The sequence below is a fragment of the Chelonoidis abingdonii genome, chromosome 4 (assembly GCF_003597395.2).
Source record: "Chelonoidis abingdonii isolate Lonesome George chromosome 4, CheloAbing_2.0, whole genome shotgun sequence".
NCBI lineage: Eukaryota > Metazoa > Chordata > Testudines > Testudinidae > Chelonoidis > Chelonoidis abingdonii.
In genome coordinates, this window is record NC_133772.1 from 1,674,022 (window position 1) to 1,697,459 (window position 23,438).

Consider the following 23,438-nt stretch of genomic DNA (forward strand, 5'->3'; position numbering starts at 1 on the left):
TGGGGATGAGCAGTTTGGGGTGCAGGAGGGTGCTCCGGGCAGGGGATGGAGGGCAGGAGGGGGATCAGGGCTGGGGCAGGGGGTTGGGGCATGGGGAGAGGCTCAGGGGTGCAGGCTCCAGGTGGCACTTACCATAGGTGGTTCCCGGACACAGCGGCACGTCCCTTCTCCATTGCAGTGCCAGAGGGGGCCATTGGAGCGCGTCGGAGCCGGAGCGGGGCCATGCTGCGGCTTCCCGGAGCCACGTGGAGCGGCCCCAGACCCCGCTCCCTGGCTGGAACTGGGCAAGCCCCAGACCTTGCTCCCCAGTGGGAGCTTGAGGGCTGGTTTTAAACAGCTGGCAGGTCGGATCCAGCCCACGGGCCGTAGTTTTCCCACCCTTGACGTAGACAGACGGACACAACACAGACAGATGGACAAACACACACAACCTAGGCAGACGGACACAACACAGACAGATGGACAGACACACACAACCTAGACAGACGGACACAACACAGATGGACAGACACACACAACCTAGACAAACGGACACAACACAGACAGATAGACAAACACACACAACCTAGACAGACGGACACAACACAGACAGATGGAAAGTCGGAATATGACGAAGGAGGAACAGTCCTGACAGGCAGACAGACCGACCAATCCGGGATTCAAACACCACCACCACCACCACCACCACCTGCCCTACTCCTCTGGTTGTTTCCCGGGGATTCCCACACCAGGGCTGGCGAGCCAGGCAAACTCCTTCCCGCCTGTAGCTCTGGGCTGTCACCCCACCAGCCCCTGGCTTTCTGTTCCATTTACCCATCAGTCTTTGGTTCCCAGCCCCCCTTCCGCTCAGCTGAGGTCACTGTCCTTTGCTACCTCCCGTAGGTCTGTACCAATGCGCTGAGCTAGGAGAATGATGATCTGATGGGTAAAGACCTTGGATTGGGTCTCATGACGCCTGGGTTGTATCCTTGCTGAGCCACAGATTCCATATGTGACCTCAGGCAAGTCCTTTTCCTGGCCTCAGTTTCCCCATCCATACAATGGGGCTAATGACACCATCTTTATAAACAGGCTTGGTGGAACTCGATTTTTACTCTTTATGTCGGAAAATATCAATGTTTGTTTTATTTTCAGTTCTTCCCATTGAAATTTTCACAGGTGCACAAAATTATGGGGTTTACATGTTTCCCCCCCATTTTTATCTATTTACATTTTCACAGTTGCAGAGACTTATAGGGGAAGGATGAAATGATGGTTATTTAACGACAGCAGGTGTTTGATTGAAAGCGTTAAAGCTTTATAAACCATCAAAACAAACTGTCAGCATCACAGGTCAAGGTTTGCAAAGTAAATATCTTTAAATCAAAACTCTAATCAGGCCAAAGCGAGCATTTCACTCATTTTGCCTAGCTGTGCGTTGCGATTATTAGCGATGGAAATATTTGTTCATCAGCTGGTGCATGTTTGGTGAACTGACATACCAGCATTCACTGATAAAAATGTAATATATGAAACATGTTGATTTTCCTTTGAAACTTATTTCATTTGGGTGATTAAATTATAATAGCAAATTTTAACAGGGCTGCTTAGAGGATTCCCGGGGTAAAGCAATTTTGGGGGCCCCTTCCATAAAAAGAGTTGCAATACTATAGAATACTATAGTCTCATGGGGGCCCCTGCAGGCCCTAGGGCCTGGGGCAAATTACCTCATTTGCCCCCCCATGGCAGCCCTGAATTTTAAATAGTCAAAATTGAAATGAAATTATTTTATGTAAATGAAACATTTTTGATTGACCTAAAATGAAATGTTCTAAAAAATTTCTTTTCAAGGAAAAAATATATATTTTTGTTTTTACTAATTTGGAATGGAAAAAAAATCCAAAATCACAGAATTTTCTACACAACAGATTATTCAGGTTCCCACACATCATTGTAAACCTGCAGACCTCATTGGCAACAGAAATTGCCAACAACTAGAGTTTAATAGGCATCATACGCAAAAAAAATTAATAATAATCAAACTGTCCAGAGTTAGGCAAGAAAGGATTAAAATGACTGGCAGGGGTTTAACACTCATGCTTCAGAGCTCAGAATAACCACTGGCTGAGGGTGGTCAGGAGCCAATTTTTCCTGGCTGTTATGCCAAGCTGTCCACTAGGGGGGGCCCTTGTACATTCCTCTGAAGCAAGTGGGACTGGCTACTGTGAGAAACCAGATATGGGGCTAGATGGGCCCATGGGTCTGATCCTGGGGGACAGGGAGGAGGTGGGATACCAGCATAAATGGCCCTTGGTTTTCTAGCCCATGAGAGTCACAACTCAAAGAAAGAAAAAGAAAGAAAGAAAGAAAGAAAGACATTTGGGGTGTCAGTTATCCATTGGGAGAACACGTGACAAAGTGGGAATTTCTGCCAGGGCTGGTCCAAAGAACTCGGTGTTTGCTATGAAAGGGTCGAAAGAAAGGCCAAGAAGGGGAGGGAAGTCCACCCCCAAAATTTTGGAACAAAATGACAAAAACTAGGATGTTTGCAACAACAACAACAAAAAGAGAGAGAGAGAGAGAGAGATGAACACATTAGATTTGCTTCCGGCAACATTTATAAAGAAAAGACAAAAGAGGATATTTCTCCCTCTTTTTTTTTGTATAAAGAATGACAAAAATTGGCCTTTCCCACAAAAAATTAGAAAAGATTGACAAAAACTGGTGTTCGTCCCCCAAATTTTATTTAGAAAGAAATGACAAAAAAATGGATATCCTCCCATCCCCCACTGTGATAGAAAGAATGGCAAAAATCAATTTTTTTCCTGCAAAAAAAAAAAAAGAAAAGAAATTAGCAAGCTTTCCACATAACATTTTTAGAAGGAAATTAACAAAGTAGGTTTTGTTCCCTCCAAAATTTAGAAAGGGATGGTTTGTTTTTAGGCACCGGATGGCGCTATGACCGCATGCATTATGGGTGGGAGCCAATGTCCACTGAAGCCAATGGGAATGTGCCTGCCGCTCGTCTGCCCCGTCCTACAATCCCCTGGGTGAGGTGGCCTCTCACCCCGACCCCCAGTCTCCCAGCAGGAGGAAGACGGACTCACTGCTGAAGATTGCGGTGAATTGTGTCAACTTCTCTCCCAAGATGGCTTCCTTGTCTGCTCGCAATATGGCCACCTCTGCCGTCTCATAGCCCTTACCATCTCCGACCCCCAGGCCGCTATAAGCCTAGGTGCTCAAGGTTGGCGCGAGTGGCATCAACTGCTCTTCCAAGATGGTCGCCTTGCCTGTGCCCAAGATGGCCGCCTTTACCATCTCATTACCCTTGACGTCTCCAGCCTCCCGTAGGCCTTGGCGCCAAGGGTTGGCATGAGCCATCGCACATGGTCACTCAAGATGGCTGCCTTGCCCTCACCCAAGATGGCCACCTTCGCCTTCCCATAATGCTCAGCACGGCCGGCCTACAGGCTGCTCCAGGCCTTGGCACGAGTCACGTCAAGCTCCCCTCAAGGTGAAGGGCAGGCACGAGCCAGATGGGCCCTGGTGCTGTCTCCTGGCCAATGTCCCGTCTCCCCTCTCAGACTGAGCCTGTGGAACCTTCTGCCACTGGACCTCCCAGCATCGGGGCGTCTCCTCCGCTGGGCCTGCTGTGGGGCTGCCCAGGGCAGGCCCTCCGCCACCAGCAGGGCCGGCCTATCCCATTCCCAGGGTTTGCCAGCGTCTCCGGTGCGGCACCCATCTTGTCATGTACCTTGGGAAGGTCCTTCCCAGCCTCTGGGGATTGCGGTTGACTCCCTGGAGGAGGACCTGGCGGACCCTGCAGCGGAAAGATGGGAGAGATTAGAGGGTTGTGGAAATGTGAACAGGACACCCCAGAATGAGCCCAGGCACCACCCCGTTCCACAGTTTTTAGCCTCAGCCCCCTACCTCCCTCCAGCCCCTCAGAACTGGGAAAGAACCCAGGAGTCCTGGCTGCCAGGCCCCCCCAACCGCTAGACACTGCTCCCCTCCCAGAGGCAGAGAAAGAACCCAGGAGTCCTGGCTCCCAGCCCCACCTGCCCCAAGGCCCACTCTGTTCACACTCTCTCATTACGTGCTGTCTCTCTGGTGCCAGCCCCACAGGGCGGAGTTGTCCAACCGGTTCCTGGTGCCGGCGGGGGTGAGGGTGGGATCATCGAAAGCCCCCACAGAACCTCCTCCCCCCATGCACTCTTCCCAGAGGCAGCCGGGCCCCTGGCCCCACCCCCACACCAAATTCCAGCTCCCCTCCTGCTCCCAGAGCTGAAAAGAGAACCCAGGAGTCCTGGCTCCCAGCCCCTACTGCTCTGACCTACCAGCCCCCACTCCCGTCCCAGAGCTGGGAAGAAAACTCAGGAGTCCTGGCTCCCAGTCCCCTTTGCTCTAATCCCCAGTCCCCACTGCCCTCCCAGAGCTGGGGAGAGAACCCAGGAGTCCTGGCTCCCACCCCCTACTGCTCTGACCCACCAGCCCCCACTCCCCTCCCAGAGCTGGGGAGAGAACCCAGGAGTCCTGGCTCCCACCCCCTACTGCTCTGACCCACCAGCCCCCACTCCCCTCCCAGAGCTGGGGAGAGAACCCAGGAGTCCTGGTCAGCACTGACTGCGAGGGGAGAGCACCCCCTCCCGTCCCGCGACCTCAGCCCCGGGTTCCCACCAGCCTCAAGGAAATTGGGTTTGGGTCCGGCCCCCCTGTACCCTGAAGAATTATCACCCTCATTTGTAAGAGGTAAATGACACTTGTCACAGAGGCAGGCACCGGAGGCCAGTGACCCCCAGCAAAATTCCACCCAGAGTCAGACCAGGGCAGGGCGATGGCTCCCTGCATCCTTCAGGCCAACAAAGCCCGGCCCGTGCATGCTGAGAACTTACTGGGCCCCCCGCCTCCCCGGCGAGCCGAGACCCTGGGGCTCGGTCCTCCCAGTGCTTGGCCTGTGGGGCTGCAGAACTGCCGTGTGGACGGGATCTCCAGAGCCTGGACGACCATGGGGCATTTCTGGAGCCCCGATGCGGCCCCCAGGCTCGGGCACTCAATGCCATGTGGACGGGATCTCCAGAGCCTGGACGGCCACGGGGCAGTTCTGGAGCCCCGACGTGGCCCTGGAGCCCATCAGCACAAGACAAGGGAGTGGCGCCCAGCCGAGGGGCGCACCTGGTTCACCCCGACGGGATGGGCACTGGCTGGAGGTATCTGACACCTTTCTGGGACTAGGACGGCCAGATCCCATCTTTGAGCCTGGTTATTTCTCAGCAGTTCCTCTACGTGTACGTGGGGTAACCGGTTAGATCTCCCCAGCAACCCGATCAAACAGCCCCCCTCACTCCTCCTCACGGCACTGCCTGGCGTGCAACGCCCCCGGAGGGGGGTCACCTTTCCAGCTCCCAGAACCAGAGGGGAAAATGTCCCAGCTGGGGGTCTCTGCCAGCCTTGGGCCAGCTGCTGGCTTTGTGGCTCCTCAAGGCCTTGTGCGAATGCCCAGCCCCCCGGCTCTGACTCACCAGCCCCCACTCCCCTACCAGAGCTGGGGAGAGAACCCAGGAGTCCTGGCTCCCAGCCCCCACTCCCCTCCCAGAGCTGGTATAGAACCCAGGAGTCCTGGCTCCCAGCCCCCACTCCTCTCCCAGAGCTGGCATAGAACCCAGGAGTCCTGGCTCCCAGCCCCGCCCCTCTAATCCACCAGCCCCTACTCCCCTCCCACAGCTGGGTGACAACCCAGGAGTCCTGGCTCCCAGCCCCCCTGCTCCAACCCACTAGACTCCACTCCCCTCCCAGAGTTGGGGAGAGAACCCAGGAGTCCGAGTCAGCACTGATTGCGAGGGGAGAGCACCCCCTGCTGGAGAGACACTCTCTCCCCTCCTGCACTGTGAGCTCTGGGGGTCCCCTCCAGCCTCAGGGAGAGGGGGTTTGGGTTGCAGTGTGGGGTGAAGGCCAGGGGGTGCTCGGAGGGGGGTTTATTTCCATAGTGGAGTTGGGGGGCCCGTTCCGTGCTGCGACCACCTCTCTGGCAGAGTGTCCTGGTTTGATTCGAAGTGAGACAAGGCGCGTCTCCCGCACGTCCTCCTGGGGCCTGTTCTGTGGGATACGAGGCCTGGGAATTAAGTCGGCTCCATCTCTCGGGGGTGTGAATCTCCTGGCCCCCGCCCCAGGAGATGTAGATTTACCAGCCTGACCCCCAGTACGAACAGTGCTCAGTGGACGGCAGAATCCTCCCGGGGCCCCCAACGCAGCCTCTTGGGGAGGTAGATTCACTCCGCTGAGCGGCCCAGCCGGCCCACGTCGTGTCTACATGGTGCTGGAGCGTTTTGGGTGTAGACGAGGCTGGCAGCGGATAGGAGACGTTCGAGGGGTTGGCGTGGCTGGCGTGGGGTGGGATGGCCAGGCGGTGGGTGCCCGCGGCCGGTGGGGGGCAGCAGCAGTGAGCCTGGGGGGATGAGTGTGAGATTGTGGGGAGTGGGGTCTAGTGATTAGAGCGCAGTGGGGGTGGGCTGGGAGCCAGGACTCCGGGGTCCTCTCCTTGGGATTTATGGCTGATCTCCCTTCATCGCTCTCCTAGCTCCCACCTGCAGCCCCCCCGGCCCACCCCAGGGGATTCTGGGGCCTCCGTTCCCAGAACAGGTCCCCGCAGGCCCTGACGCCCAGTGACTCTGTTCTCCCTGCACGGAAACCCCCAACGCTAGTTGCTCAGACAGGGACGCCCCTGCCCCCCCGGTCCCCCAACTGCCCAGCTCTGCCGGTGCCCCTCACTCCCGACCCGCAGCCCCTGCCAGCCCAGCCCTGCACCCCCAGCTCTGCCGGTGCCCCTCACTCCCGACCCGCAGCCCCTGCCAGCCCAGCCCTGCCCCCCCTCCAGTCCCACCAGTGCCCCTCACTCCCAACCCGCAGCCCCTGCCAGCCCAGCCCTGCCCCCCCCCGCTCTGCCGTTGCCCCTCACTCCCAACCCGCAGTCCCCTGCCAGCCCAACCCTGCCCCCCAAGCCCTGCCAGTGCCCCTCACTCCCGACCTGCAGCCCCTGCTAGACCAGCCCTGCCCCCACCAGCCCTGCCGGTGCCCCTCACTCCTGACCTGCAGCCCTTGCTAGCCCAGCTCTGCCCCCGCCCTGCTGGTGCCCCTCCTTCCTTACCTGCAGACCCCTGGTAACCCAGACTGGATCTGACCAGGGTCTAGTGGGTCAGAGCAGGGGGGCTGGGAGCCAGGACGCCTGGGTTCTCTCCCTGGCTCAGAGGGAAGTGGGGTCTAGTGGGTTACAGTGGGGGGGGCAGGATGCCTGGGTTCTCTCGCTGGGCTCGGAGGGAAGTGGGGTCTAGTGCGTTGGGGGGGGACACCTGGGTTCTCCCTCTGGGCTCGGAGGGAAGTGGGGTCTAGTGGGTTAGAGCGTGGGGGGGAGGGGAAGACGCTTGGGTTCTCCCCCCGGGCTCGGAGGGAAGTTGGATCTAGTGGGTTGAGGGGGTAGGACGCCTGGGTTCTCTCCCTGGGCTCGGAGGGAAGTGGGGTCTAGTGGGTTACAGCGGGGGCGGGGGCAGGATGCCTGTGTTCTCTCCCTGGGCTCGGAGGGAAGTGGGGTCTAGTGGGTTGGTGGGGGGCAGGACGCCTGGGTTCTCCCCCGGGCTCGGGGGCGGGCGGATGGCTGCCGCTCCCAGCCGCCTGGCCGGCATCCCAGGCAGGGCTCGGATTTCAAGGACTGCGGGAGATGTGAGGCGGCGTGGGCCCTCCCCGTGGTGGTGGAGGGGGGAGCTGGGACGTCCCGGGGGGGCGGGGAGGCTCCGTGTCCCAGGAGCGGGGCTGGAGACGGGGTAATGGAGCAGGCAGAGCCCAGCGGGGAGCTGTGCGCTCCTTGTCTGGGGCATCGGACCCTGCCAGCCCCCTAGCCCGGCACTCGCCACCCTCCCCCCGGCGGGGGAGGGCAGGTGGGGCAGGGGAGTCGGGATCGGAGCCGGCTTCGGGGAGGATCGCAGCGCCGGGACCAGAACCGGATCGTGGGACCCAAGACGGGATCCGAGCCCCCGGGGGCCGAACCAGAGCGGACCCACCCCAGGATCCACTGGGTCCCAGCACACCAGGAGCGGGATCCCGGGAAGGGACCCACTGGGATCCACTCATGAAAGGATCCACCTGGGACCGCAGCCCACGTTCCCTTCAGAATCCACCCGGGGCTTGATCCGTCCAGTCACAGGATCCACTGGGACTGCAGCCTGGCCAGGACTCGGGATCCTGGATCTCCCAGGACAACGGGACCCCGGGGGAAGTAGATCCCACCCCTGCCCCAGCTACAGGATCTACCCTGGGAATCTGCTTCCTCCCCCTCCCTGCACTGACCTGGGAGAGGATCCCCAGGGGTCACCGGATCAGCTGGGATCCCAGAAGCGCTGGATCCGCCCTGCACCCGCCCTGGCGGCTCCTTTGGATAAGGGGGCAGATCCCTGCACTGGCTCCCCCTTCTGGCGGGGCCGCCTGGAGTCGAGATGTTCTGGATTCGTGGATTCCTTCTTTTGTTCCTGCGGAGCTCAGCTGGGCTCCAGGGAGAAGGTCAGTCCCTGCCTCTGACCCCAGGACTCCTGGGTTCTCCCCCTAGCTCTGGGAGGGGAGAGGGGTCTGGTGGTTAGAGGGGGGAGGCTGGGAACCAGGACTCCTGGGTTCTCTCCCTGGCCCTGGGATGGGAGTGGGATCTGGTGGGTGAGAGCAGGGGGAGCTGGGAGGCAGGACTCTTGGGTTCTCTCCCCGGCTCTGGGAGGGGAGTGGGGCCTGGTGGTTAGAGGGGGGGAGGCTGGGAACCAGGACTCCTGGGTTCTGTCCCTGGAGATCTCTGTGCTTCAGTGTCCCATGCAGAGGCTGACCTGGGGGCGTATATGAAAGGCAGGGGCGTAGCATTACACCCTGGAGGGGGGCATTGGGAGGTGGGTTCCATAACCCCCCGAGATCCCCTCCTGCGTGGGTGCCCCAGGAGGAGGAGGAGGAGGAGGGCAGGGCCGGACAGAGGGCTGTCAGTTGTGGAAGGAGGATCCCCGGCCTGCCCACCTCCCACCAGCCAAAGAGCTGCCAATTTCCCCTCCTCCCCCCATGGCGGCCAAGGCCCCAGAGGGGACAGGCCTTGGCCCCCTGAGCCAGCCAGTCCCTGCCTTGGGACCCGACGGGACCAGACAATACAGGCTCTGGAGAGGGTTTAGCCGAGGGCCAAGAAACAGGCTAAGCAGGGCTGGGTGGGGTTCCGGCTTGGCAGACGGATGGGGTAATACACAGTGCGGTGGGGCTGGGAAGGGGGCGCCGTGCTGCAGGGAGCTGGGGAACGGTGCCCCCCCAGCTGTCTGTGTGAGTGGCCTGCCCAGGATCCCCAGGGAGTGGGGGGCTGCCAGCCCCTGGCAGGGTTTGGGGAGTCCCCACAAATCTATTTGTCAGGCAGCCCCAGGCAATGGAAACTCAGCTCCCATGCACCCGGGGAGAGGGCAGCCAGGCTCCAGGAGATGCCAGTGTCTAGAAACTGTGCCCAGTTTGGGGAATCTCTGCTTGGCACAGACCAGAGCTGGCTGCTCTAAACCATTAGCTGGGGAGAAAACCCAGGAGTCCTGCCTCTCAGACCGCCCCTTGCTCTAACCACTAGACCCCACTCCCTGCCCAGAGGGGAAAGAAACCAGAAGTCCTGGCTCCCAGCCCCCTGCTCTAACCACTAGACCACACTCCCATCCCAGAGCCAGAGAAGGAACCCAGGAGTCCTGGTTCCCCCTTCTTCTTTTTCCCTCCCACCCAGGGTGAACCCCGTTTCTTACCACTACCCTGCTCCCTGCTGGGAGCTAAGGCTGCAGACAGCTGCATGGACCAGCTGCCAGGCGCCAGGAAACCTATCGCCTCCTGTGGCAGGCTCTGCGCCTGCCCCACAAAGCCCCTTGTGAGGGATCAGAGCCCCCCATGGCGCCGCTCCCCCAACCACCTGTCCATCATAACACTGGCTATTTTCATGCATGACAACAGGTGGGGCTGGTCCCCAGAGCCCCGTGTCTGCTGTGGAGCCACTGAAACAGGGAGGTGTGGGGTGGGGGGGTCTGGTTACGGAGCGGGGGTGGGATGATCCTGCCCCAGAGGGGAGGAGGAATGTGCTAAATGGGCCCCGATGGGGCATCTCCATCTTTGCTGGGGAATAGATTGCTGATAGAACCCAGGAGTCCTGGCTCCCAGACCCTCATCTCCCCCTGCTCACACTCACTAGACCCTACTCCCCTCCCAGAGCTGAGGACAGAATTCCCAGCTCTGGGAGGGCAGGGGGGTCTAGTGGGTAGAGTGAGTGGAGAGACTGGGAGCCAGGACTTCTGGGTTCTCTCCTGGCTCTGGGAGGGGAGTGGGGTCTAGTGGTTAGAGCAGGGGGGACTGGGAGCCAGGACTCCTGGGTTCTCTTCCTGGCTCTGGGAGGGGAGTGGGGTCTAGTGGTTAGAGCAGGGGGGGCTGGGAGCCAGGACTCCTGGGTTCTCTCTGGGCTCTGGGAAGGGAGTGGGGTCTTCTTTATCCTGTGCTCTTAGGGCTGTCATGGCCCCCACATCCTGTTTCCTGTGCTGTTGACGTGGTGTGTGGCAGGGCTGCCCGCCCCCACGCCCTCCCATACCAGCATCTCTCGGAAGGGAGGCACTCCAGCTGTTCCAGCAGCAGCTGTCGCAGCCCTTCCAGATGTGGCAGGCCATGAAATGGGCCCAGATCCCTCCCTGCCCTGCCACAGTTCTGCTGTCAGGAATCTGGAACAGGCAGACACCTGCCCTGCTCTGGCCACTAGACCTCACCCCTCTCCCAGAGCCAGAGATGGAACCCAGGAGTCCTGGCTCCCCTGACACTCTAACCGACTAGACCCCACTCGCTTGACAGAGATGGGCAGAGAACCCAGGAGTCCTGACTTCCAACCCCCCTGCTCTAACCATTACCTTGTAATCACCTGCTGTTCATATGCTGATCTACCTGTTCGCTATCAGGACAGGATCATCCAGACTGTCTGTTCTCCCAGCAGAGATGGAGCCACCCCATCGGGGCCTATCTCACCCGGGGCTGGAGCCTCCCTGACAAACCGCTCTGTAATCCGGTCCCGTCACGCCTAACTCCTCCACTGCCCCGCAGCTAGAGGCGTCTTCTGATTCATCTTGGGGCAAGCTGGAGCTCTGAGCCCTGGCTCTCTGCTGGGCAGCGTCGTCACACCCAGTCATTAATTATAACCTCCCCAGGAAAGCCCCCCGCAACTTTTCGAGCCTTTGAAGGGCTCCAGCGCTGATGCCAGGACCTGGGCTGGGTTTTCCAGAAGCGCCGTCCGGAGACGGGAGCATGTCTCCAGCTTGCCTTTCCCTCCACTCCCCAGACCTTTGAGGTGTCCTCTGAGTCTATGAGATGAATCTCTTCACCGATGGTCCGTCCTTCCCTCCAACTTCTAACATCTTTCATCCCTCCAGCATCTCAGCATCTTCATCCCCTGCTCCATTCTTCCATCTTCCCCATTCTCCATTCTTCATCTCATCTGACCTCCCAGATAACCCAGGCAGTAGACGTTTGCCCAGTGACCCCCTGTATTGAACCGAATAACGTGTGTGTTGACTAAAGTATCTTCCACCAGGAAGACCTCCAGTCTTGACGTGAAGCCACCAAGCAATGGAGAATCCACCATTTCCCTGGAGAGTTTGTCCCAATGGATAATCACCTGCGCAGTTAAAAATCGGGTGGTTCATTTCTAGTCTGAATTTGTCTGGCTTCAACATCCAGCCATTGGTTCTTTCTCTGCCTTCCTCCACTCCATCTGAAAAGCTTTTTAATAGTCTGGATTTTCTCCCCGTTACAGTGCTTTGTCCATCATGCTCAAGTCACTTCTTGATCTCTTCAAGATGCTCAACAGACTGAGCTTGTTAAGTCTCTTGCTGTCAGGCATTTTCTCCAGCCGTTGGATCATTTTCCTGGCTTGTCCCTGCTCCCTTTCCAGTCTTCCAACCTTCTCTATAAAATGTGCACCCCGGAAGAGGGCGCAATGTTCTGGTGCCGGCCTCACCACTGCTGTAAAGTCACCTCCCTGCTTCCACTCCCTACTGCCCAAGGGTCGCATGGCACCTGCTTGTCATTGGTGTCTTCTCAGATGCTTCATCTTTCCCTGTGCCATTCATCTTCTCCGGTGCTCTCACCCAATGGGATCTTCTCCCGTGGCCCCCCCTCCTTTGCTGGGTCCCTTGTGGGTGTAGGACAGTCTTGCAATTGTCAGCGGTTCCTCAAAGCTTGTTCCAAGAATGGCCATCCATTCATCCTGGGGTTGGGAAGGAGACACGGCTGGTTGACTCCATCGCTCGACCCCTGACTTTCTCCTCCAGCTGGAGTTGTCTGGGGTAGGAGACAGTGCTTGGTCCTTTGTTCCTCGAGGCTCCACGACCAAAATATTCATCCAGCATCTTCCCCACTACATTGACTCACCTACTCCAACATCCCAGTGTGGAGCAACAAGCCAGAACGCTTCCAGTTAAAGAACCCAGGAGTCCTGCAATCCTTTGCTGGTGTAAACCAAAATAGCTCGGTTGGCTTCCAAATGGCAGGACTCCTGGGTTCTCCCAAGCTGTGGGGGCTGGTGGGCTAGGACAGGGACTGGGAGGCAGGATTCCTGGGTTCTCTCCCCAGCTCTGGGATGCGTGTGGTTAGAGTGGGAGGGCTGGGAGCCAGGACTCCTGGGTTCTCTCCCAAGCTCTGAGAGTGGAGTGGGGGCTGGTGGGCTAGAACAGGGGCTAGGAGCCAGGACTCCTGGGTTCTCTCTGGGGTCTGGTTGGCTAGAGTGAGGGGGCTGGGAGTCAGGACTCCAGGGTTCGCTACCCTTCTCTTTTTCCTCCCCCAGCGCCCTCCGAGTGCTTCACGGTGAACGGTGCCGATTACCGGGGGGCCCAGAACCACACGTCCCCCGACGGCCGGGGCCAGCCCTGCCTCTACTGGAACCAGACCCAGAAACATGCCTACAACACAGCCAAGTACCCCAATGGGGAGTGGGGCCTGGGCAGTCACAACGCCTGCCGGAACCCGGATGGGGATGTCCAGCCCTGGTGCTACGTCCTTGAGACCGAGGAGGGGATCTACTGGAAATACTGTGACATCCCCAGCTGCCACAGTGAGCGCCGGGGGGGCCGGGCCCTGCCGCGGCGGGGAGGGAATGGCAGGGTGCCAGGCTGCAGGGTGAGGGGGGCTCGTTACACTCTAACCCCGTCTCTCCTCCCTCAGTGCCCGGGTACCTCGGCTGCTTCCTGGACTCAGGCAACCCCCCGGCACTGAGTGGCAGCAGCGGCACCTCCAGCAAACTGACCATCCAAGTCTGCATCCGATACTGCCGGAAGCGAGGGTACAAGGTAACCCCCCCTTGACCCTCCCCGAGCCTGCCAGTCCCCTGCCCTGGGGCTGGGTGGTAGCCGGAGTGCCCTAGAGGGGCGGTGGCTGGGTAGGTGGATTTAACCCTTCGTTCCCTGCAGTTCGCTGGCGTGGAGGCTGGATGCGCCTGCTTCTGCGGCAGCGAGGGGGACCTGCGGTGGGCCCAGCCCGTGGGGGCCGTGGAGTGCGACCAGGTCTGCTTCGGCAAGGCCAGCGAACTGTGCGGGGGGGACGGCCGCATCGGGGTCTATGACGGTGAGCGGGGTCTGGGGAGGAGGGAGAAAGGGGGAATCTAGGGAAGACAGCTATGGGGCTGCGCTGCAGGGAGCGGGTCAGGGCTCAGCAGGGGGTGCTCTCCCCTGGCAACCTGGGCTGGCCCCAGTGCCTCAATGCAGCTCTAGGGGGCGCTGTGCTGCAGGGAACGGGGCAGGGCTCAGCAGGGGGCGCTCTCCCCTGGGGTCAGGGCTGGCCCCGACGCCCCAATGTGGCGCTAGGGGGCGCTGTGCTGCAGGGAACGGGCCAGGGCTCAGCAGCGGGCGCTCTTCCCTGGCAGTCAGGGCTGGCCCCGATGCCCCAGGTTGGCACCAGGGGGTGCTGTGCTGCAGGGAGCAGGGCTCAGCAGGGGGCGCTCTCCCCTGGCGGCCAGGGCTGGCCCCAATGCCCCAATCCGGTGCTAGGGGGCGCTGTGCTGCAGGGAACGGGGCTCAGCAGGGGGCGCTCTCCCCTGGCGGCCAGGGCTGGCCCCAATGCCCCAATCCGGTGCTAGGGGGCGCTGTGCTGCAGGGAACGGGGCTCAGCAGGGGGCGCTCTCCCCTGGCGGCCAGGGCTGGCCCCAATGCCCCAATCCGGTGCTAGGGGGCGCTGTGCTGCAGGGAACGGGGCTCAGCAGGGGGCGCTCTCCCCTGGCGGCCAGGGCTGGCCCCAATGCCCCAATCCGGTGCTAGGGGGTCGCTGGCTTGCAGATCACCATCTTCCCAGATCATTAACCCTTTCTGCACCTCAGCCCAGTTGGCCTCCCCTCCATGGCTCACCCCTGCTCTCCCCACCTCCAGTGTCTGTGGGGGCCTGCCAGGGGAACTTCAGTGCACCCTCTGGCGGTCATCTACTCCCCGGATTTCCCGGACGACTACGGCCCGACAGCAATTGTTCCTGGGTCCTGCGGCCCCCGGCTCCAGCGCCGTGGAGCTCCGCTTCCAGATCTCGAGATCCGGGACCCCAACGACTGGCTGGAGCTGCGGGATGGGCACAGCCACCGCCTCCTGGCGCAGTTTGATGGCATCACCGCCCTGCCCCGCCCTCCTCCTCTCCACCGATGTCCTTGTCCTCAGCTTCCGCTCCGACCAGCTCCTGCATGCTCAGGGGTTCGCCATGGCCTACCGGGTGAGCGATGCAGCTGAATCTGGGGGGCAGGGCTGTTCCTACTGGGACCCCTCTCCTGCACTGAGACGTGGCCCCTCTGGGGTGGGGCAGCTGGGTAACGCCCACAGAGGGTTCGTAAGCTGTACCCACCTCAGGCTCAGGGTGTGGCGGGGGTCTTGCCTTTGAACTCGGATCCTCAGCCCAGGTGCTGCTAATGATGCCCTAGGGGCTGGAGCCGGGTCTGTAATTAGGTCGCTTGAACACCTGCATGGAAGGGGGCTGGTGGGGATGTCACTCCTTGGCAGCAGGTATGCGGTGGGAGCTGGGAAAATTCCCTCCAGGGAATCTGCTCCGTCTAATCCCCCCGCAGAGCGCCAGGGGGGGGCTCCCCAGGGGCGCTCTCCCCTGGCCGTCAGGCTGCCCCGGTTGCCTCAGTGTGGCGCTAGGGGCACAGTGCGGCGGGGTGGGGGCAGGGGGCTCCATAGGACGTGATCTCCCCTCACAGGGACTGTGGCCCCCGAGGTGGCGCTAGGTGTCACGGCTGACTCTCTCGTCCAGGGGTGAGGGTCCCATGTTGGAGACCTCGGAGGGGGACTCCAGATGTTGCCCAGTGACCTTTGCATCCAACCTTCACGGACCAATTCAACTCCAGCTGGGACCCACAGCGCCGACGACGTAGCCATCGGGGCAGGAGGTGGGGAATGGGACACGGGGCCTCTCCCCTCCAGGGGGTCTGCTCTGATCCTGCCCAGGGCTGGAGACTGGCTGGGTCTTGGGACATGGGAATGGACATGGGGCCTCTCCCTTCCACTGACCCTAATTCCGGCCCTGCTGCGCTTACATACTCTGTCAGGGTCTCCCCCACCAGCTAGCATTCAGCTGCCCGTACTCACAAATATTGTGCTTTGTCAGCCATTTTGTAGGTCCTACATAATCTCTACCTGTTCCTTCACTGCCAGGTTGGATGATGTACACAGCTTCAGGGGCCTTCCTCCTCATGCTCCTCATCATCTCATACCACCTGCGGAAGAGGTGAGATCCTGGGATGGGCATGGTGGGTTAGAGCAGTGGGGGCTGGGAGCCAGGACTCCTGGGTTCGTGTCCCCATGCTGGGAGGGGAGTGGGCGTCTAGTGGTAGATAGCGGGGGGGGGGCTGGGAGCCCGGACTCCTGGGTTCTCTCCCTAGCTCTGGGAGGAGAGTGGGGGCTGGTGCTTGATGCACTGCTCTCTTGTGGCTGCCGCCAGTACTGCAGCACCCTGTCTCTCCGCAGGACCTGCCTGTTTGTGCAGAAGAAGAGCGGGGGGCTGCCCGGCTCCTTCTCCTCTGCCGCGGGCCCCCGGTGCCGATGCCAGTGCCTGGGAGGGGAGGCCTGGGCTGTGGCTTATCGGCACACAGGGGTGCTCATCTGCACCGGCCACAGCTCCCGGCACCCCCCTCCGCTCCCTGGCTCTGACGACGAAGCTGCGTCCGACTGCACCTGCCTGTGTCACAGCTACGAGAACCTGGCGCCCACCAGCCAGTCCTCCCTCAAGTCCCTCCTGTCCCCCAGCTGAGCTGGGGGGGTGGGCAGACCCCCGCAGAACTCCCCTCCAGGGCCAGGGGCAACCCCAGAATGACTGCTTTGGAGGAGAGCTGGGGGGACCCCGGAAATATGCATTCATGCCCCCAGTGTCTGCTGCCCCATGCAGACCCCAGAACTGGGGGTTCATGCCCCTCCCACTGTCTCTGAGCCCCACAGAGAGACCCCAGAAATGGGGCTCACATTCCCCAGCGTCTCATGCTGCCCTGGAGCTTCACTGCCCTATGAATGGACCCTGCCCACCAAAATGGGGTGTCTGAAACAACTGCTGCAGCTTTGCCAAACCACCGGAGACGGCATCTGAGTTGGGATGGGTGGCCTTGTATAATGCGCTGCCCCAGGCCCCTCAGATGTACCCCAAAATGGGGTTTGTGCCCCCCCAGGGCCTAACGCTACAGCCACCCCTTGACGATGATGGTGGTTTGACCCACTGGAAGAAGCGGCTCCAACCCAGCCCTAGGGCAGGGGACTGGCTGGCTCAGGGGGGCGTGGGATGGGACACAGGGCCTTGCCCTCCAACAGCTGGAGAAGTGCAGCTCCATGCCATGGGGCACAGATGGACACGTGGGGAGTAGGGAAGAGGGATCTGTGGATGGGGCATAACTCCTCTGCAGGGGGTGCTGTGTCCCATGTGGGGTGCACGAATACCCCCCGAGGGACTCACAGCAACATGCCCTGAACAGGAAGAAAGATGATATGAGAATGATCCAGATTAAATTATTTTACATATGGGAATGTCTCTTCATTAGCATCGCGGGGAGGGGGCTGGAAGCCAGGATGCCTGGGTTCTCTCCTGGCTCTAGCAGGAGAGTGGGGTCTAGGGTGACCAGATATCCCAATTTTATAGGGACAGTCCTGATTTTTGGGTCTTTTTCTTATATAGGCTCCTATTACCTCCCCACCCCCATCCTGATTTTTCACATTTGCTGTCTGGTCACCCTAATGGGGTTGGGTGGGCCAGGGGCTGGGAGCCAGGATGCCTGGGTTCTCTCCTGGCTCTAGGAGGGGAGTGGGGTTGGTTGGTTGGGCTACGGTGGGGGGCTAGGAGCAAGAACTCCTGACCCTGATGGCACATTGAGGGAGATTTAGGTTGGGCACAATTCAGTGTGGGCTGAGTGGGGTCCAGGAGGCCTTATGCTAATAAACTGCTTTGCATAAACATTTTATGCTAATAAGGTGACCAGAGGTAGGTGGTTGGATAATCTGCTCTTCCACTGGGAGATGCATTTATTATGCTGTTGAACCAGCTGTTAGATAAAAACATAAGAACGGCCGTAGTGGGTCAGCCCAAAGGTCCATGGAGCCCAGTATCCTGTCTGCCAACCGCAGCCAGTGCCAGCTGCCCCAGAGGGAATGAACAGACCAGGGAATCATCCAGTGATCCATCCCCTGTCACCCGTTCCCAGCTTCTGGCAAACAGAGGCTGGGGACACCATCCCTGCCCATCCTTGCTAATAGCCATTGAGGGACCTGACCTCCATGAATTTATCTATTTTTTTTAACCTTGTTATGGTCTTGGCCTTCACAACATCCCCTGGCAAGGAATTCCCCAGGTTCACTGTGCGCTGTGTGAAGAAATGCTCCCTTTGGTTTGTTTTAAACCTGCTGCCTGTTAATTTCATGGGGTGGCCCCCTAGCTCTTGCGTTATGAGAAGCAGTAAACAACGCTTCCTTATCTGCTTTCTCCACACCAGTCACGATTTTACAGATCTCAATCATATCTCCTCTTAGTCGCCTCTTTTCCAAGCTGAAAACTCCCAGTCTTATTAATCTCCCCTCGTACGGAAGCCGTTCCAGACCCCAGTCATTTTTGTTGCCCTTTCCTGAACGTCTTCCAATTCCAATGTATCTTTTTGGGGATGGGGCGGCCACATCTGCACACAGTACTCAAGATGTGGGCGCACCATGGATTTATACAGAGGCAATATGACATTTTCTGTCTTACTCTCTATCCCTTTCTGAATGATTCCCAACACGCTGTTGGCTTTTTTGACGGCCACTGCACCTTGAGAGGATGTTTTCAGAGAACTATCCACAGTGACTCCGAGATCTTTCCTGAGTGTGAACAGCTCATCTAGACCCATCGTTTCAGATGCATAGCTGGGATCATGCTTGCTAATGTGCATTTCTTTGCGTTGATCAAGCTGAATTGCATCTGCCCTTGTGTTCCCTGGGCATCCGGTTTAATGAGATCCCTTTGTAGCTCTTTCCAGTCGGCCTGGGACTTAACTATCGGCAGCAGTTTTCTAACAGCTGCAAAATCCCCCCTCCGCACTGTTGACCCCTTTTCCCAGCTCATTTATGAATATGTTGAATGGGGCTGGGCCCACTACAGACCCCTGGGGAACCCCGCTACCTACCGCTCCCCACCCTGAAAACGGGCCATATATTCCTAACCTCTGTTCCCCGCCCCCGAGGGCACCTTCCCTCTGGCCCCGGGGTGGCTCCTGTGCTTAAGAGCCTCTGGGGAGGGACCCTGTCAGGGGCTTTCCGAAGCTCTCAGGACAGGCTGTCGGTATATTTGCATACGGTATGCTAATAAGGGGCGGGGCCCGGTGCTGAAACGCAAAGGCCACCAAGTCCCCGGGCAGCAGGTTTTCTCCCGGGGGCGGCAGGCGGCAGAGATCGCTGAGGAGGCTAATTAGGCGAGCCTATTTGCGGCAAGGTTCCGGGCTGTCTCTTGAGGCGTGGCCTATACGTATTATGCAAATAAGCGAACTCCTGAGCCACCCAATAGGCAGCAAATGAAGCTAATAAAGGACGTTCGGTTGAAGCTGTAGGCGTGGCCTGTATAGATTATGCAAATAATCGAACTATTGGTTTTTGGGGCCGGCATCCACTGAGGGGGCGGGGCATGTATTATGCTAATACAGGGGAATTCCGTTGCGTCCCTGCGGAACTTAGTGGGCGTAACCCGCCTATATTATGCAAATAATGGAATTCCGGCGATCCCGCCGCTACAACCTGGCTGGCAAGATCAAGCGAAACCGGGCGCCGCTCTTGTCCAATAGGCAGCGGCCGGCAGCCTTTATGCTAATGAGGAAGGACGCCATTTGGCCGGAAAGGCTGTGTGGCGGAGGATGTGGGCGCGGCCTGCATATGTTACGCAAATAAGTGAACTCGGGCCCTTGACGGACTGCGCGCGCGGCCACTTCCCTGTTACTCAGGAAGGCGGGGCCTGTTTTATGGAAATAAGGGGGCGTGCGCAAAATATGTAAATGAGGAAAGTCCCTGGAGTCCTTGCAGCCCACGCGCGGTCACTTTCCCTGCCACTGAACTGGGGTGGCAAGGGGAGCGGAAATCAATGCAACATATATGCAAATGAGGGACGGTGCAACACCATGCAAATGAGGGCTAGGCTCGCCTCATGCAAATCAAGGTACCCTCACGTCCCTGCTCCGGGGAAGGCGGGGAAGCCCAGATGCCAGCGAGGGGGCGGGGCCGCGGCATGCATTGCTAATAGGGCAGGGGGCGGGGCGGAGTGAGCTCACAGCGGGCGGGGCGGGGCGGGGCGGGCGCGGCTGCCGCTGGCTGGCTGGCCGGCCAGGCGTGCGAGCGGAGGGAGGCGGCGGCCGGGATCGGCGGAGCTGACGGGGGGGGGCCCCGGGCCATGGCCTACCTGGGGGGCCCCGGCTGCTGGACTGGGCCGCTCCCCCCGCCACCTGCAGTTCAACCGCTTCGTGCTGACGGGCTACCGCCGGCGAGCTCGGGCTCGGGCTGCCTGCGGAGCCTCTTTCTACCTGCACAACGAGCTGGGCAAACATTCTACACGCACGGTGAGCACGGCCCGACCCCCCCATGTACCCCCGATCCCCCCGGGCACTGTGATCCCCCCTGGACTTCCGTGATCCGCCCGGGCCCCCCGGGCAGTGCCGATCCCCCGTGTACCCCATCACCCCCGGGGCACTGTGATCCCCCCGATCACCCCCCGGACTCTGATCGTCTCAGGGCACCGTGATCCCCGATCTCCCCTGGGCCTCTGATCACCCGCACCGATCCCCCCCCCGATCCCCGGGCAGTGCCCAATGGCGATCCCCCCTGCCCAACCCCCCCGACAGTGCTCCATGCGCCTTGATCCCCCTGGTCCCCGATTCCTCACGGCACCCCGATCCTGCCCCTTATTCCCCACCTTGGGCCCAATCCCCCCCCGGCTGGATTCCCCCAGCAGTGCTCCAATGCGTCCTGATCCCCCTGGCACGGGCCCCGATCCCCCCCAGGCACCCCGATCCACCCCCTGACCCCGGCAGTGCCCACATGTCCTGATACCCCTCGGCCTGACCCCCCTGGGCAGTGCCCCATGTACCCTAATTCCCTGGCCCTGGGCACCTCAATCCCGGGAGTGCCCCAATGCACCGATCTCTCCCCAGCCCTGCCACCTATTCCCTCTGCCCCGTCCCCGGCCGGCACCCTGATCCCCTTGGCCTGATCTCCCCATGCGCTGCCGCCGCTGCGCGTCCGCCCCTCGATCCCTGGTGCACTGACTCCATACTCACTCCCTGACCCCATTGAGCATGCCCGGTCCTATATACACCAGCCCCTGAGCCCCATGGACTCAACCCCAATCACCCAGCTCCTACAACCACAGCACCGAGACTCCCTACCCCAATTCCCTGCCTGTGCACTGAGACCCCCTGGACCCTGCCCCAATTCCTGCTGATGCACCAGGCCCCTGCACTGATCGGTTCCCTCTCCTGGGCTCCCTAGCAGGCAGCCAATCCCCCATCGGGCTCCATACCCCTGCGGATCTGAGAGAGCATGGGGTTTCCCGCACCAGCAGAGAGAGAACTGGAGATTGGCTATGCTGGGGCTGGGAGCCGGATTCCTGGGTTCTATGCCAGCTCCGGGATGGAAGTGGGGGGCGGGCAGGGCCCTTGACTTGCAACCATGCCAGTGGGTCCACAGTTCAGGAGCAGAGCTGCTTCTGGGTCCCCACCCAGCCTGCGCAGGAATGTGACACCTGGCTCCCCTGGGAGTCCAGCTGACGTCAGTTCCCCCTCGATCTGCTGAGCTGAGCACAAAATCACCCAAGATGCCATTGGGATCCAGGAGGCCTGGCTCCTATCCAGCCCCCCGCCCCCCGCTCTGCCCACCAGACCCACTCCCCTTCCAGAGCCAGGAATGGAACCCTGGGGAATGGGATGTGGGTGGGGCATCCCTGGTGTACTAGGAGACAGGTTTGGGCAGTTAAATCCTGACCCCGCAACCCACCTAATGGCTGGTGGCAGAGGAATGCGTTGGGGACGCCCAGATCAGCTACGGTTAATAGCTTCCTGCGACTCCTGGGTTCCAACTTTGCAAGGGGAGGAGGAGAGGGAAGTCGTGGGTTAGGCAGGGGGCGCCGGGAGCCAGACTCCTGGGTTCTCTCCCCAGCAGGTCCCTTCTGTTCTGAATCCTGGTGAGCTCACCCCTGGCTTCAGGCCTTGGGCTAGAGCCTATGGGGCTGGGACCGTTGGCTGGGCAGGAGTGACAGTGAATCCTTGTCCAGCTGTGACCTTCTCTGACTCCTCTAGCATCCCCGCGGCTCCCCCCACCCCTCCTTCCTGGTGCCTTTGAGACATCTCCTGGGATAGCTGGGATCAGCTCAGCTCAGCTTGGGGGCAGATTCACCTGAAGAGGCAGAGGCAGCCGGATGGTTTAGAGGTCAGATCATACCCTGGGTTCTATCCCCAGTTCTGGGACTGGAGTGGGGTCTAGTGGTTAGATGTGGGGGCTAGGACTGTGTGTCTGAACTGACATAGATCATCCATTCTGCCCCCAGGAGATGGAGGATATGGGGGTCCCATTCCCGAGTGAGCATCTGGGCTTGTGTCATTGCTGGTTGTCTCCCTGCTTAGATCCCTGCCTGTTCATAGCCCTCAAGCCCTCTCCTGCAGAGTCACTGCGTGAACCCTGGTGTCCAGGCCAAACCCCAGCTCCATCTTGCGTTCTCAACAGATTAAATTGGACACAGGCTTCTCCTTCACTTCCTGTCCCATACGCTGTGTGTGGTGTGTGTGGTTTTACAAGTTGCCTGCCCCAGAAGTGGCTGCATCTTCGGTTCGGGGATCCCTACACTGAAGGAGTGGATGGTCAAGGCCAGGAGCCAGTTCTCTGCCCAGTCCTGCCATTGTTCTCTGCCTGGCAGTGTCAGGATCGATGCTTCTCTGCCATGTGAGGGGCAGGGGAACTGCCCCTTGACACAGAAGCTGGGAGGAGGATGGATTGAGCCTGTTTGGGGCGGGTGGGGTCAGGGGAGTTGTGTTTTGGAGAGAAGGATATCGAAGAGAGGGGCTTGGAATTGTGTTGGCAGAGACCAGAGGATTTTGGGGCACAGGGATATAGGTTGCTGGTAATGTCGGGAGACGGGGGATCAGAGGAAAGTGAGGGCTGGGCGTATATGGAAGGGGCTGATAATTTGGGGGAGGGGGGAACAGTGGGGGCTGAGATTTGGGCTTGGGCCCTGCGCAGGGATGTTGGTGGGGAAGGTGGATCCTGCCTGGCAGAGCCCTGTTGGGAGTGGAGGACAGAAGGAATTGTGGGGAGACATGCAGGAAGGAATCATGTAAACTGAGCCGATCTCTTGTCCCTGATGATTTGAGAGCGGGAGCCAGTGGGGGACATGTTTCCGCTGAGCGGAACTGCCTCCCTTCCCTGGTGCTATATGCGGCCTCCTCTGGGTGTGCAGCGGGGGCTGATTTACACCAGGACCCCTTGCCTGACACTTAGACACGGCTGTTCATATGGGACCCGTGCTGAGATTGCAGCTCCTCTGGGGTGAGGCACTCTGCAGCACCGCACCCCTGGCAGATCCTCCCTCGCTTTTAGGCTCCCTGTCCTGCTAATGATTATCTCGTTAAGGGCTCAGGGCTGACCGGTGGCCCCTGACGTCAGGGGCCAGTGCCTGCCTCCCCCACTTAGCTCCCTGCCTAAGTGCTTGACCTGGGTGCCCTACAGGTGCTCTGGCAGGACAGAGCCCATGCGCATCACCCATGGATGAACAAGCTGTGTGTGTTCTCTGCGATGCTCCTAGCAGACACCAGGCTCAAAGAGTCTTCCGTCTCCGGCTCCTGGGTCTCTTCCCTGGCTTCTGGGAGGGGAGTGGATCTAGTGGTTAGAGCAGGGGGGCCAAGATCCTGTGGTTCTCTCCCCAGCTCTGTGGGGGAGGGAGCTCTGGGC

The 23,438-nt window shown here is 59.9% G+C and overlaps 2 protein-coding genes across 2 annotated transcripts in view; both read left to right on the plus strand.

Moving 5' to 3' along the window:
* Positions 1-7,773: 7,773 nt before the first annotated feature.
* On the plus strand, positions 7,774-16,958 carry KREMEN2 (kringle containing transmembrane protein 2). The gene is given in 13 exon segments (XM_075064761.1): positions 7,774-8,523; positions 12,824-13,090; positions 13,201-13,325; positions 13,446-13,599; positions 14,397-14,510; positions 14,513-14,542; positions 14,545-14,620; positions 14,622-14,733; positions 15,269-15,318; positions 15,320-15,359; positions 15,361-15,397; positions 15,663-15,735; positions 15,975-16,958. Coding segments are annotated over 13 exon segments (1,425 nt in total). The 5' UTR covers positions 7,774-8,459; the 3' UTR covers positions 16,258-16,958.
* A 2,259-nt stretch (positions 16,959-19,217) lies between these two features.
* Positions 19,218-23,438, plus strand: part of PAQR4 (progestin and adipoQ receptor family member 4) — a 15,484-nt gene continuing 11,263 nt past the window's right edge. The window contains 1 exon segment of the mRNA XM_075064682.1: positions 19,218-19,339. Coding sequence (XP_074920783.1) covers positions 19,218-19,339 — 122 coding nt within the window.